This window comes from Manis javanica, chromosome 17, assembly GCF_040802235.1.
Source record: "Manis javanica isolate MJ-LG chromosome 17, MJ_LKY, whole genome shotgun sequence".
NCBI classification, from domain to species: Eukaryota; Metazoa; Chordata; class Mammalia; order Pholidota; family Manidae; genus Manis; species Manis javanica.
The window spans coordinates 10541618-10555104 of NC_133172.1; the positions used below are offsets into that span (position 1 = coordinate 10541618).

General features: G+C 41.8%; 1 protein-coding gene across 1 annotated transcript; it reads left to right on the forward strand.

Annotated features, from left to right (window-relative positions):
• Nucleotides 1–245: 245 nt before the first annotated feature.
• ZNF285 (zinc finger protein 285) lies at nucleotides 246–9698 on the forward strand. Its single transcript, XM_037012329.2, is given in 7 exon segments — nucleotides 246–260; nucleotides 4352–4478; nucleotides 7772–8222; nucleotides 8224–8832; nucleotides 8834–9014; nucleotides 9016–9209; nucleotides 9309–9698. Coding segments are annotated over 7 exon segments (1779 nt in total). The 3' UTR covers nucleotides 9511–9698.
• Nucleotides 9699–13487: the final 3789 nt, after the last annotated feature.

Below are 13487 nucleotides of genomic sequence, written 5' to 3' on the forward strand. Positions count from 1 at the left end.
GACCCAAAAGCTCGAGGAGAGAGATGGCGGCTATGCGAGGGTCTGGGATGGGGCAGGGGGGAAGGTGAGGACGTGGGAGTTCGGTCTAAGGAGAGTGAGAAGAGATCTCGGGACAGAAGAACTTGTGGGAACATTTTACAGACAAGAAAGAACCAATATTCATTCACAACTTGTTAAATCCATGGCATCATGGATTCTTTCTTTGCAGTTCTTTCTCAGGACCCAGTTCTTTCCAAGAAGACAGTATGATCAAATTCGAGGTATGCTAGGGTCTCTTTTCTTTTGCTTAAGTGCCATGTCCATTCTGAGGAGCTGGACATCTTCACTTCCTGAAAGGACATCAGCCATGCTTGAGTCACAGCTGTGCGTCAGGCACCCTTCCTTGCCTATAGCTGTTGTGTGAGATGGGCAGTAGTCCGTGCTTTGTAGAAAGGGAGAAACAGGCTCAGAGATGTGAAGATGTCTAGTGCCGTGCTACTCCAAGTGTGGTTTGCAGAGAACTGCCTGTCACTAGCCCATGAGCGAGAAGTACAGAAATCAAGAGTAAGAGTTCAGAGGCTCTTATAATGATCTGGTATCACATCACCACAGGGTCCCAGTGAATGTCAGTATGTCCATGACCACACAAGGGCCACAGAGGTCTAGTCCTTGTAAGAAGCAAGTTGTGAATGGTTATCATGGGTCAGGCAGCAGAGCAGACATGGTAGGAGATATATATTAAGAGATTTATTGTAAGGAATTGGCTTAGGTGATTATGGGGACCGGGCAAGTCAGAAATCTAGGGGGCAGGCTGGAACTCTTGGACACAGACTGAAGCTGCTGTCTACAGGTGAAGGTTCTTCTACCCCCAGGAAAGCTTCAAGCCTCTTACGACCTTCAACTGATTGAATCAGGCCCACTCCGATTACCTAGAATAACCACCTTTAAAGGCAATTGGTATGGATTTTAATCACATCTCCAAAATATCTTCACAGCAACACCTGGATTAGTGTTTGCTTCAATGACAAGAAACCACATCCCAGCCAAGCTGATATATCAAAAGGACCATTATGGGTAGAACAAGGATTTTTTAAATCATGAAAAACATTTTAATTATCAAAATACATAAAAAAGAGAAAATGGCACTGCAGGTCTCTTATGTACAGTACCCATTGTGAAGAGCCACCCTGGCTTAATCTATCTCTTTTTCGCTTTGTTTTTTTGTTTGCCAAATCTTTTCAAAGAAGGTCCTGGACAGTGTGTTATTTCATGCAGTGTTGGGTTTTTTCTGAGCTCATTACTCCCTTGCAGTACCTTAGATGCAGCTCAAATAAATGAGCTCACAGTTTCAGCCTTCCGCCTGGACACCGTCTTCCTGAATTCACAAATTCCCACTAGGTACATTTCCTATCTTCTAAATGACTGCTAGCAACTGTTTCACCACTGTATCACCCAACCTAACCATTTTTCAGCCTCCCATAACAGTTGCCTCAACTCTCGGTTTGGCCCCAAAGCCAGTGCTGTAGGTATTTTGGTAACATTGTGCTTGGCGGCTGTTTTTGTATGGTTAGCTTGGATGTGTTGGGCAATGGCAGAAGGGCAAGAAAGAAAGCAGAAACAGGCAGGACTTCTTAAGGCCTAGACTTAGAACTGGACCAGCTCAGGTGGCCAGATCCAATCAGGGGGCAAGGAAGTATACTCTGGTCCCTTAGTGGAATTGGGGAGCATGAGAAACTGTTTTTTGAAGAGTCATCTCGTTTACAACACACCCCTATGTATTTCAGTGTGTATTTCAAGGAAAAAAATGACGGAGATTATCTATCATCTAATTCCTGAGCAGTAATCAAATTTCCCTGATTTCCTAGAAAACGCTTTTGGTGTCATTCAGTGTATTTCTCTGTGCACAATACTTCCTGTAAGTGGAGGCACTTAGTACTGGAATAAACTCAAGTTCAAGATTTTACAAGACTATTTCATAGGTGGTGCTGTGTGTGGAGGAAAAGATGGTAAGATCTTTGACTACAGACGTCCCCGTACCTGCATAGGATCGCGGGAAGGGATGCACCTAGTTCAACGGTGGTGGGGATGTGGGTGTTTTGTCTTCCCAGACTCTGTAGTTGAGGCCAGAAGGGAGAAAGGGGGGCAGGCGGGGTGAGCCTCCATTTCTAACCCCTCCTCCTACAGTGTCTGTCCCACTTGGTCGCTGGGTGTCTGTATTTCCTGGCTCACTAGCTCCAGCTCCTTTTCATTGCCCCTCACAGCGGAAAGCACAGCAGTGCTAGTGAGAATGGTGCCCTCGTAAGAACAGTACTGACTCCTGTCTTAGTCTCTTTGGGCTGCCATAAATAATACCATGGACTGGGTGGCTTGTGAACAACAGAAATGTATTGTGCACAATTCTGGAGTCCGGGAAGCCCAAGGTTAAAGAGCTGGCAGATGTGTTTGGTGAGGGCCTACTTCTGTCTTCTTGCTGTGTCCTGCATGCGGGAAGGGGTGAGGGAGCTCTCCGGGGCCTCTTTTATAAGGGCACCCGCCAATCCCATTCACGAGGCTCCACCCACACGACCTAATCATGGCTTCACTTCCTAAAACTATCACCCTGGAGGTTAAGATTTCAACATACGAATTTTTTGGGGACCCAAGCAGGCAGTCCATATAGCCCCTGTAGTTTCTATTTTTACTGTCAGGCTTTGGTAATTATAACAATTACTAGTAACTGTTCTTGTGAAATACATTATAACCATCGCAGCTTGCCATGGAACCATGCTGCAGGTGCAGTGTCCTGAGAGAATGCATCTGTGAGCATGTACCGGAGCAGTGTGATGAATGAAGTTGGTAGTATTTCATTTCAAAATTGTTTTCTTGGTCAGGGGGTGACTAGTAATACTTAATTATCTTCCCCCTTAACTTTTTTGAGAATTTTAAATTTATGGGCAATTGAAAGAACAGTATAATATATAATCTTCACCTAAATTCACAGTTGTTTACAATTGCACACAAATATGCACATAATATACATATATACACACATACCTATATTTCATTTTACTGACCCAGTTGAGAGTAAATTGCAGGCTTAAGTATTCATCTGTAAATAGGCATGTATCTCCTAAGAATAAGGGCATTTTTCTTGATTTCTACTTTACTGTTATCATACTCAAGAAATGTCACATTGAAGTTAGTTGATATCCAAATGCCCGAACTGTCCCAATGATTTCCCTTCCCCCCCTTTAAAAAAAATCCAGGAGCCAATGCTTTTAGTTGCCTTATCTGTTTAGTCTATTAAGAACTATATTAATCTACCATGAACAAGAAAGTAAAATACCAAGTCTTGGTATATGATGGGGAGTGAACACCCAGATACTGTTAGGCCTCTTTGAGTACAGTTTGGACAGTATCAGTCAAAGCATAAAACATACATACCCAAGTAATTCAGTAGTCCCTGGCCTAGGAATTTATTTTGTAGAAACACTTCTAAGCACTCAAAGACAGATGTTCCTAGATTGTGGTTTATTGTAACATTCTTTACATGACCATACATGGTTAACAAAGTGGTACAGGTATTCAGAGAAAAGAAGAGAAGCTTGGCCCACTCAAAACTTTGAATTTCCTCTGTGCTTCTCATTTCTTTCATATTGGTGAGGGTCCTTTCAGGAGTCGAAAACAACAATGTCTGTTCGAACAGAGAGAATTTAATGGAATTGTGAACTAGGTATCAAGTTGTTAAGTAGGTAACTGATGAAGAGAGCAGACATGGAAGTAGCAACTACAGGAAGTAACTCTCAACCTGGCTGAGGCACAAAGGGGAGAGACTGAATTATTGGAAATTAGAAATTAGAGGAAGGGCCTTGTGGAGCTGAAACTCAGAACTGAGAAGGGCGTTGGGCTGGTGTCTCTTAGCTCAGAGACGAAGCTCTGGTGGAGGACCTAGACTCCCGATGAGGGGGCACTGGCCGGCTGGGGGCTGGCGTCTGTGAGGTGGGGCACAATGAAGCTGGTCCTGTGAGTGTTAGTAAAGCTGCGATGTGGATCCGACCACGGCTACGGAAAGGGCTGCAGCCACAGGGTAACAGTGTTAGGGGCGTGATGCAGGAACGACGCAAACAGCCTGGCACAAGTCCCTTCTTCCGTCCGAGCCTTACAGACTCTCTCTCTAGCGCCCCCTCGTGTCAGAGCCTAACATAGAGCCAGTTGTCAAATTCCAAGCGAGATTTGCAGAGTCCCAGCTCCAGCATTATAAAGTGTAGGCTACAAGCGAGAGTTTGGAGGTAGCCGGAAGGCCACAACTTAATGACTGAAACAGCTTCCAGCTGTGCTTTTCTGCCAGTGGCCATTTGGGTGGATGATCGAGATGGCATGCTTGATGTTTTAGGAAACTGTGACCCTCACGGACGTGGCTGTGGCCCTCACCAAGGAGGAGGTGGCACTACTGGACAAGGCCCAGATAAACCTGTACCGAGACGTGATGCTGGAGAACGTTAGGAACTTTATCTCAGTGGGTGAGGACGACAACCCTCCTCAAACCACTGGTTCTGTTTCTTCAAATGATCCGCTTCAAACCAGATAGAATATTCCAGCTGGACCACAAAGGTCACTTGAGAGAAAACCTTAGAAACGCATGTGCAGATGAGAACCCTGAAGCTAGTGAGTGAACAGATAAAGGAGAGTGGGCAGCTCCCTGTGAAGTGCCGGTGAGGGGGCTCTCCTCAAATCCTGCACCTCCTGGCCTGCGGGCATCTGATGCGTTAGCAAGCCCACCCTGACCTCCTCACATGTCTGGGCGCTCATATTTCCTCATATTTCTGTAAGTGAGATTGATAAAATTCCTACACTCCCACGGGCCTTGGTCCCTCGGTTGCTTCTGGAGACAAACCAATGTTTTGGACAAACTAGTGTTTAGGAAGCAAACCAGGATCTGGCCTGTAGTAAGTGTAATGTAAGTGTCAGCATATTTGCTTACTTGTTGATAAATGTCTCTAATTTCAATTTTTCAAAGAGGCCCATATACAGATGTATATAATCTCAGTTTATGAGATAGTTGCTATTGGTGTCCCTTTTTTACAAAGGAAACAATCGAGACAGAGAATGTATAAGTAACTTGCCTGCAATCACATAATGTATAAGAACTAGGATTTCAACCCTGCCAATCTGGCTCTAGACCCTGTGTTTTTAATAACCATGTGAAACTAAGTACCACTATGCCTATAGACTATAGACATAGGGCTAATCAGCAGGATGTGCCCCCCATTGTTGTGTAGTGAGGTCAAGTTACTATGTCATAGCCAGCGGTTTTTAAGAAGCAAAATAGACTAATGCACTAGAACAGAAAAGAATTTATCAGAGTATATTGCATCTAGTAAGGTAAGTATCAACTGGTAAAACTATTTTGGTTAATAGTCTGTGTCTATTTTTGTGTACTGGATGGCAGTGTAGATGCTTTTTATACTGTGGGTACAGTCAGAACATAGGAAACCACTGCTTGAGCCTGCTGTGGGTAGCTCAAAGTCACCCTTTCCCTGACACCACCTTACAAATTAAGGTCTCAATAAAATCACTCAGAAGCTACCTTGAACCAGAAGCTGTATCCAGATGGTCTTGACCATGGCACTCAAGCCCATTTTAGGTGCCAAGGGTGTGACCACCCTCTTCTGCCTCAACCCCCTACTGGTTATTGCTTAGTACCTGCCATTTAGTGCTTGCTTCCCTGGGAGCCAGGTCTGGACAGTTCCACATTACTCATTCTCACAGTCATGGCTGTTTGAGATTCTGCAATAACCTAAAGAGGATCAGTTGAGGAAATGGATAACAGGATCTCAGTGGACTTTATCTCTTCATGGAAGCCAGAGAACCTCAGGGAAGATAAAAAGGATGTCTCTGCAACGAATTTGACCGGATCTGTACTGTTGGAACTCAACCAGGAGTTGGGAGGGGTGCAAGGTGTAGCACTCCAAAATCTTATGACTATAGACTATCTATGGTTAAAAGAATATATGGGATGTGAACAGATCCCAGAAATGGGCTGCTTTAATTTGTCTGATTTCTCTCAGACTGTTCAAGTACAGTTGAACAATATCCATCATATCATAGACAAATTTTCACAAATGCCTAGGGTGCCTAAATGGTTTTCTTGGCTTCACTGGAGATGGATGGTAATTATAGATTTGCTTTGTTTATGTCACCGTATTCCTATTATGTTAATATGTGTGTGCAAATTAGTTAGTAGTTTAAAACCTATACATACTTAAGGTACTCTACAAGAAGATATGTCAAAGAAATAATCAATCCTCCCATGTTTCCTTCCATATGCTACATCTGTAGCTTTTCTTCTTTCTTCCTAATTACAACCCTTAAATAGAATTCGTGCCTCATATCGAATTTACCGAGTATCATAATTCCTCCAGGTGGTAAAGATACCTCGAGACAAGTGCTGGGCATAGAAGCCACAGGGCATAAATCTGCAAAGAAGTAAAAAGCTAACCTTTGCAAACAATATGGCTTCTCTCTCACTTACCAACTTTACATTTCCCTGTATGGCCCCGGAAGATGACTGGTTAGCCAGAGACGGGTAAGATTCCTCAAGGGAGGAACAACCTAAGACAGGCACAGTCGCAGGGGGGCCATCAGGTGAGAATTTGAGGATCAACAGAGGTGAGGCTCAGAACCTCACCCCCCCTGCTTTGAGAGAAATCTCCTGCATCCGTGGATGTCTTGCTGCCCTTGTCTAGCCTGGATTAATACTTAGTCCATAGGCACACACCTGATCATCTGATCATCTACATTTGCCTTCTTACAGCACTAAACTGTTTTCTACCTTTATCTTGCATCTACCTACCACTTCAGCATTTTATTAAAAATAAAAATAATAATAATAATAAAGGGAGAAATGTGGGATCAACATATAAATCAAGTACAAAAATCAAACGAATATTCATATTTGACCTGATTGTTTATAGGTCATAATGCGTGATCAAAACCGAAAGTTTCTGTGATGAATGGCCTTGTACTGTTCACCATGTAAGAATTTATTCACTATGTAAGAATTCATTCACCATGTAAGAACTTGTTCGTTATGCTTCAGAAGATTGGAGACTGACGAGAATTAGACTTGAGATGGATTAATGTTTGTACATTGAGCATTGACCCCCCTATACTGAATTTTATTGTTGTTAACAACCATTTGATGAATAAATATGAGAGATGCCCTTTAAAAAAAAAAAAGGATGTCTCTGTAAACCTGTCTCAAAGGTGTACATGTTCTTCCCTGTCCCAACCCCAAGACCATATTTTACAATATTATCCCCATTTCAATCTCCATTGCCCACTGTGTACAGTTGTTCAGGTTGTACACAAATATACATGATAATCCTATGCCATTATAACAGCTGTGAAGGGAGGGAGGTACTCAGGAGAAAGGACCTGTTGCTTGATTCTGCAATCTTGTCTGTATCTTGGAATATCTTTGTGATCGTTTGTGTCTCTCACTATGCCCAGCACTCTCCATTATTCTGTTATATAGCAAAATGATTAAAGGCTTTTTATCAACTACTCTTATAGCAGGGAGGTGAGTTTCTTCTCTTATAAATTGTTTCCAAGATTTCTTTTGATTTTCCTGCAACACCTGATCTTTAATTGGCAGCTCCAAGATTAGAATTACTATGATTCTGATTGTTTCATATATGAATAGAAGCCGGTGACAAGTTCCCACCCCATTCTACTTCGTTTTCTCAAAACCTCTGGATAGATGATTTACTTATTCTCTTAGCCAAATTCTCTTTCTCCTCATAGGAGGCAGGATTAAAAACAACATTTCAAAATCTTCAGGAAAAAGGATCGGGTCACCTCTCCCAGGAGGTGCTCTACCTTTGGCAGATTTGGAAACAAAGTATCAGTGAATTAACTGTGAGTCGGGATTATGTCCTGAATCTTCAAGGAGATCGCTCCCAATATTTAGAAGATGTTTCCCTCTGTGGAGAGTGGGCAGGAATGTCTCTTCTGGTTTCTGGAAATGAAAACTATATAATAAATGACATTAATTCAGAAAATCAAGGTGGCTTAGCTTGGAAAGGCCTTGCGCATGTCCTTACCCCAGAATCTTGGAGGCAAGTCGACATAATGGCCGAACCCCAGAATTCTCAAGGAAGATGTAAGAGCATTCATATGGAAGAGAAATTGTATGGATGTACTTGGTATAATGACAGCCTCAGTCAGACCTCATGTGATCGTGAGGACCCCCACGAAGGTAAGGAGGGAACCTTACAGGTACTTTGACTGTGGGGAGAACTTCGTTCCGAAAGTCATAGTCAGACAATGTAATGTGGTCCATTCAGTACCACAACCTTCCAAATGCAGTAACTATGGAACGGGCTTCATAGATGACACGAATCCTCGTGTCCATCACAGCGCTTATGTAGGAGATAAATCTCATACATGTGACCAGTGTGGAAAGAACTTTAGTCAGAGCTCAGATCTTACTGCTCATTGTAAAAGTCATTCAGGTGAGAAACCTTACGAATGCCAAGAGCGGGCTAAGTGCTGCAAACAGAGCTCGGGCTTTGCCAGATACCAGAAAGGCCTCCCAGGAGACAAACCCTATAAACGTATTGAGAGCAGCAAGGGCTTTAGGCGCAACTCCTCTCTTCACCACCACCATCACTTCCGCACAGGGGAAACGCCCTACAAATGCGACGTGTGTGGGAAGGGGTTCAGATTCAGGTCACTTCTTTGTATTCATCAGGGAGTGCACACGGAGGAAAAGCCCTATAAATGTGAAGAGTGGAGGAAGTGCTTTGATCAGAGCTCCAGTCTTCTTGTCCATCAGAGAGTCCACATTGGAGGGAAACCCTACAAATGCAATGTGTGGCAAATGCTTCAGTTCAAGCTCTATTCTTCAAGTCCACCAGAGGCTGCACACAGGGGAAAAGCCTTATAGGTGTGCTGAGTGTGGAAAGGGCTTGAGCCAAAGCACACACCTTCATATTCACCATCGAGTCCACACAGGGGAGAAACCCTACAAGTGCCCTGTGTGTGGAAAGGCTTTTTGCATACAGTTCAGGTCTTCACACCTATCAGAGAGTTCACACAGGAGAAAAACCTTACAAATGCAAAGTGTGCGGTAAGGGCTTCAGCTACAGCTCCTATTTTCACTTATGTCAAAGAGATCATACCAGAGAGAAGCCATGTAAGTGTGACGAGTGTGGTAAGGGCTTCAGTCGGAATTCAGATCTTCATATTCCTAAGAAAACAACATTATAATCCAGAGTTTGAAACTTAAATTTTGAAGGGTTAGTGTGGCAAGTCAGGGGGTGGATTGGGCTTCTTCAGTGAGAATCTTCATTGAGAGTCCACCCAGGAGAGAGGCCCTGTAAGTGTAGAGAATGTGGTCGGAGCTTCAGTTGTAACTCGTATCTTCTCACTCATCAGAGAGCACATACAGATGAAATGCAACATACGTGTCATGAGCATGGCAAGGGTTTCAGTTCTAGCTCAGACCTTACTCATCAAAGACTGTACAAGAGGACAGAAACATTATAAATGTAGTAAATCAGGGTTCAGCAAGAAAAGAGGCCAATGTGTGTATTGCAGGTGATAGAGGCTGACTCAGCCACTGGGAGGGCTGGGCCAGCAAAGGACAAGGACACTGCCCCCGATGATGGCAGCCTGCAGCACTGAAGCAGGTGGTTCTTAAGAGCATTCCAGGACACTGCTGTGGATCTCAAGAACTTCCGCACAGTCCCCATCAGCTGTCACTCCAGTGGCAAAGTAAGTGCTTCTTGACAAATGGACGCTTTCTGGCAATAACAATAGTTAAGAGGTCAAATTTCCATTCATGGTGTGCCCAGAAAGGAAATTACAATTGAGGTGAGTACAAGGACTTCGGTGCAGCCAAAATCTTTAGATTATTTTAAAGAGTACCTACTGGAAAGGTACTCCCCGTATAAAGAACATTCAAGAGTGCTCAGGAATGAAACTTGTTGTTAGTGTAGTAAGAATATTAGTCCACACTCAGGTTCTTAAATCCATTAGATTCTCTACACAGGGAGAAGCTCTATGGAAGTGATATTTTATGGGAATGTGCTATGTGTTCATCACACTCGTTCCATTTCCTGGGCACACAGGGAAACTCCATTTCCCAGCAACCCTTGCAGTTAAGAAGGGGCTCTTGTATTGAGTTCCAACCAGTGGAGCGAGGGCCAAAGTGATAGAAGCTACTTGCAGACCTGGCCCTTACATACATCTTGTGATGTCCTCCAGGCTTCTCTTTCCTGTCACGGTGATCTTGGACGCGGTTCCAGACTGGACTGGTGGAAGGCGGCTATCTGACATGTGTTGCACTTTTTTTTTTTTTTTAGCAAGAAATAAACATCTGTTGTGTTATACGACTAATATTTTGGCAGCTTATTAGTTGCTAGCATTGCCTAGCTATCCAGACTGGTAGAGGGATTTAACAGCAACATATTTCATGGTCATTGAAGTCCACCTAAGGAAACAACATTCTAATCCAGAGTTTGAAACTTAAATCTTGAAGGCTCAATGTGGCAAGTCAGGGCATTGATTAGGCTTCTTCAGTGAGAATCTTCATTCATTTCTGTAAAAGAGAAATGCTCCAGATGACGTGCATGTGGTGAAGCTTTACCAAGGGTGCAGCCTGTAGATGTGGGAAAGCCCAAGCAGTAGAGAAACTCTAATATGTCATGGCAGAAAAAGGTTGTCAGCTCACACCTTAAATGCATTAAAAAATTAACTAGAATAGGTGTTCTGCAAATAGTCTCAATAAAATTAAATAGAACTAACATTTACTGAAGTGAACAACAATTTAGAGAAGGCCAAGAGTGTTCGTAGTGTGAAGCAGGCAGCACCACTGCTTCTCAACACTCTTGTCTGATAATGGGTTTTTAGAAGGTGCACATTTTATCAAGTTCCTTCCAAAACTGTCATTTAGTTTAGGATTATAGGTGGATTTAGGAGGAGGAGATATATTCACATCTTCCTACATCTTCAATAACGATTATGGTCTTTTTTTGTATCTTAGTTGATGTATAGGTTTCTTCATTTGGATCACCTTTTATTCCTAGTTTTTCTTACAATTTTCTACTAGTTATGGCTTGTATATGAAACAGCCATTCAAATGCAAATAAAACCATCCCTAATGTGTCACTTTCTTACTGATCCAGGTGAGCAACAGTGAGAAATTAACAAAACTCAATGTCAGTAAGAAATGGAAAAATCAACATTTTTACATAAATTGGTGGGGAAAAAAGTACATTTCTAGAGAGGATTTTGTCTATATGTATCAAAGTGTATAATGTGCATTGTCTTTGAACCAGTCATCCCACTTCTCAGAATTTATATGTAGGGTGTAATCACACAAATGTGAAAGTATGGTTTCAGAAGGGAACATGTTTCAAGAAAATTTACAGTAATAAAAATTGCAAACAACTTAAAGATCCTTGAGTAAGAGATTGAGTAAATTGTGGTGTACCTAATAATGGAATAAAATAGCACCATTAAAAATTATCTGGATATATAAAATTTTCCACACGATTGCTTGGAGAAAAAAAAATCAAGTTGCAAAAGATCATTATAATATGGTTCCTGACTAATATGCTAGACTTTTAGAGGACAGAGTAGCCCTGGGAACCATCCCCCACCACCATCTACATTTTACTTCTCAGTGTTGTTTCAAGGATGGATTGGAGTATTGAACCCAGATGAGAGTATGCATAAAGTAGGAAATGATTTCCCAAAGTCATTTCCCCTTCTCCATATTCAGGTGCTTGAGGTAACAATTTTGTCATCATACATTCACCAACTCTTATATAACATTTTTCCATAATGAGTTATGAATAGAGTTCATGGCAGAGAGGGTAGGTTGTTTGGAGAAAGCAAGTAACGGTGGAAAATTGTGAGGCTTTGCTTTAGGAAGAGGCTCCCTTTTCTCAGGACAGAGATCAGCCCACAGCCTTGGTGCGGGTGTCACAGATACTTTTGTGACAATACTCCTATTTGGCCAGGAGAAGTCCTTCATATCACATTTAGCTTTCTTTCCCTTTCCTTTTTATTTTCATTCTTTTTAGTTTGACTGAGGTATAATTGATCTAAAAAACATGCACATATTGAATGTATACAGTTGGATGAGTTTGGACATGTGCATACAGCTGTGAAACCATCACAACAATCAAGGTAGACATATCTGTGACCTCCAAACATTTAATTCCATCCCTTTGTTTTTATTGTTATTATTATTATTATTATTATTTGTGGTAAGAACACTTAATGTGAGATCGACCCTTTTAGCAATTTTTCAAGTGTATAATACACTATTGTTGACTTTAGACACTGTCCTGTACAGCAGATCTCTAGAAATAATTTACCTTGAATAACTGAGACTTTGTATCAGCTGAAGAACAACTCCCCATTTTCCCCTGCCCTTGGCCCCCGGTTACCACCATTCTATTTTCTGCTCTTATGAATTTGACAATTTTAGGTACCTCACTTAAGTAGGGTCATGCAGTATCTGTCTGTTACTGGCTTATTTCACTTAGCATAATATCTTCCATATGCAAAAGAATGAAATTTGACCCCTATCTTATACCACGCAACAAAAGTAAACTCAAAATGGATCGAAGACCTAAATATTAAGGCCTGAAACTGTAAAACTCCTAGAAGAAAACATAGAGGAAAAACTTTACTTTCATCTTGGCTACGATTTCTTGGATATGGCAACAAAATCACCAACAAAAGTGAAAGTAGGCAAGTAGGACCACATCAAACTACAAAGCTTCTGCACAGCAAAGGAAACAGTCAACAGAATGAAAGCAACCTATGGATTGAGAGAAAACATATACAAAACATATATCTGATGAGAGGTTAATATATGACATGTATTAGGAACCCCTGCAGTTCAATAGCAAAAACAAACACAACAACCTGATTTTTAAATGGGCAAAGGACTTGAACAGACACTTCTCCAAAGAAGATGTACAAATGCTCAACAAGTATATGAAAAGATGTTCAAGATCACTAATGTCGGCGAATACAAATCAAAACCACAATGAGATAACATCTCACACCAGTTAGGATGGCTATTCTTCAAAAAAGAAATGAAACAAAGACAAAAGATCACAAGTATTGGAAAGGGTGTGGAGAAATTGGGCTCTGCTACACTGCTGGTGGAAATGTAAAATGGTGCAGCCTCAATGGAAACAGTATGGAGGTTCTTCAAAAAATAAAAAATGCAAGTACCATATGATCTCATTTCTGGGTATATATCCCCAAAGATCTGAAATCAGGATGAAATATCTGCCCTCCTATGTTCATTGCAGCACTATTTCCAATAGCTGCAATGTCCATTGACAAATACATGGATAAAGAAAATGTACAATATACAATCGAATATTACTCATCCTTAAAAGGAAGGAAAATTCTGCCCTTTGCACATTTAACCTTTAGAATGTGTCATTCTGAAAGAAAGTGACATCAGCAAGATGGTGCCCAGGAGTTTTCTACCA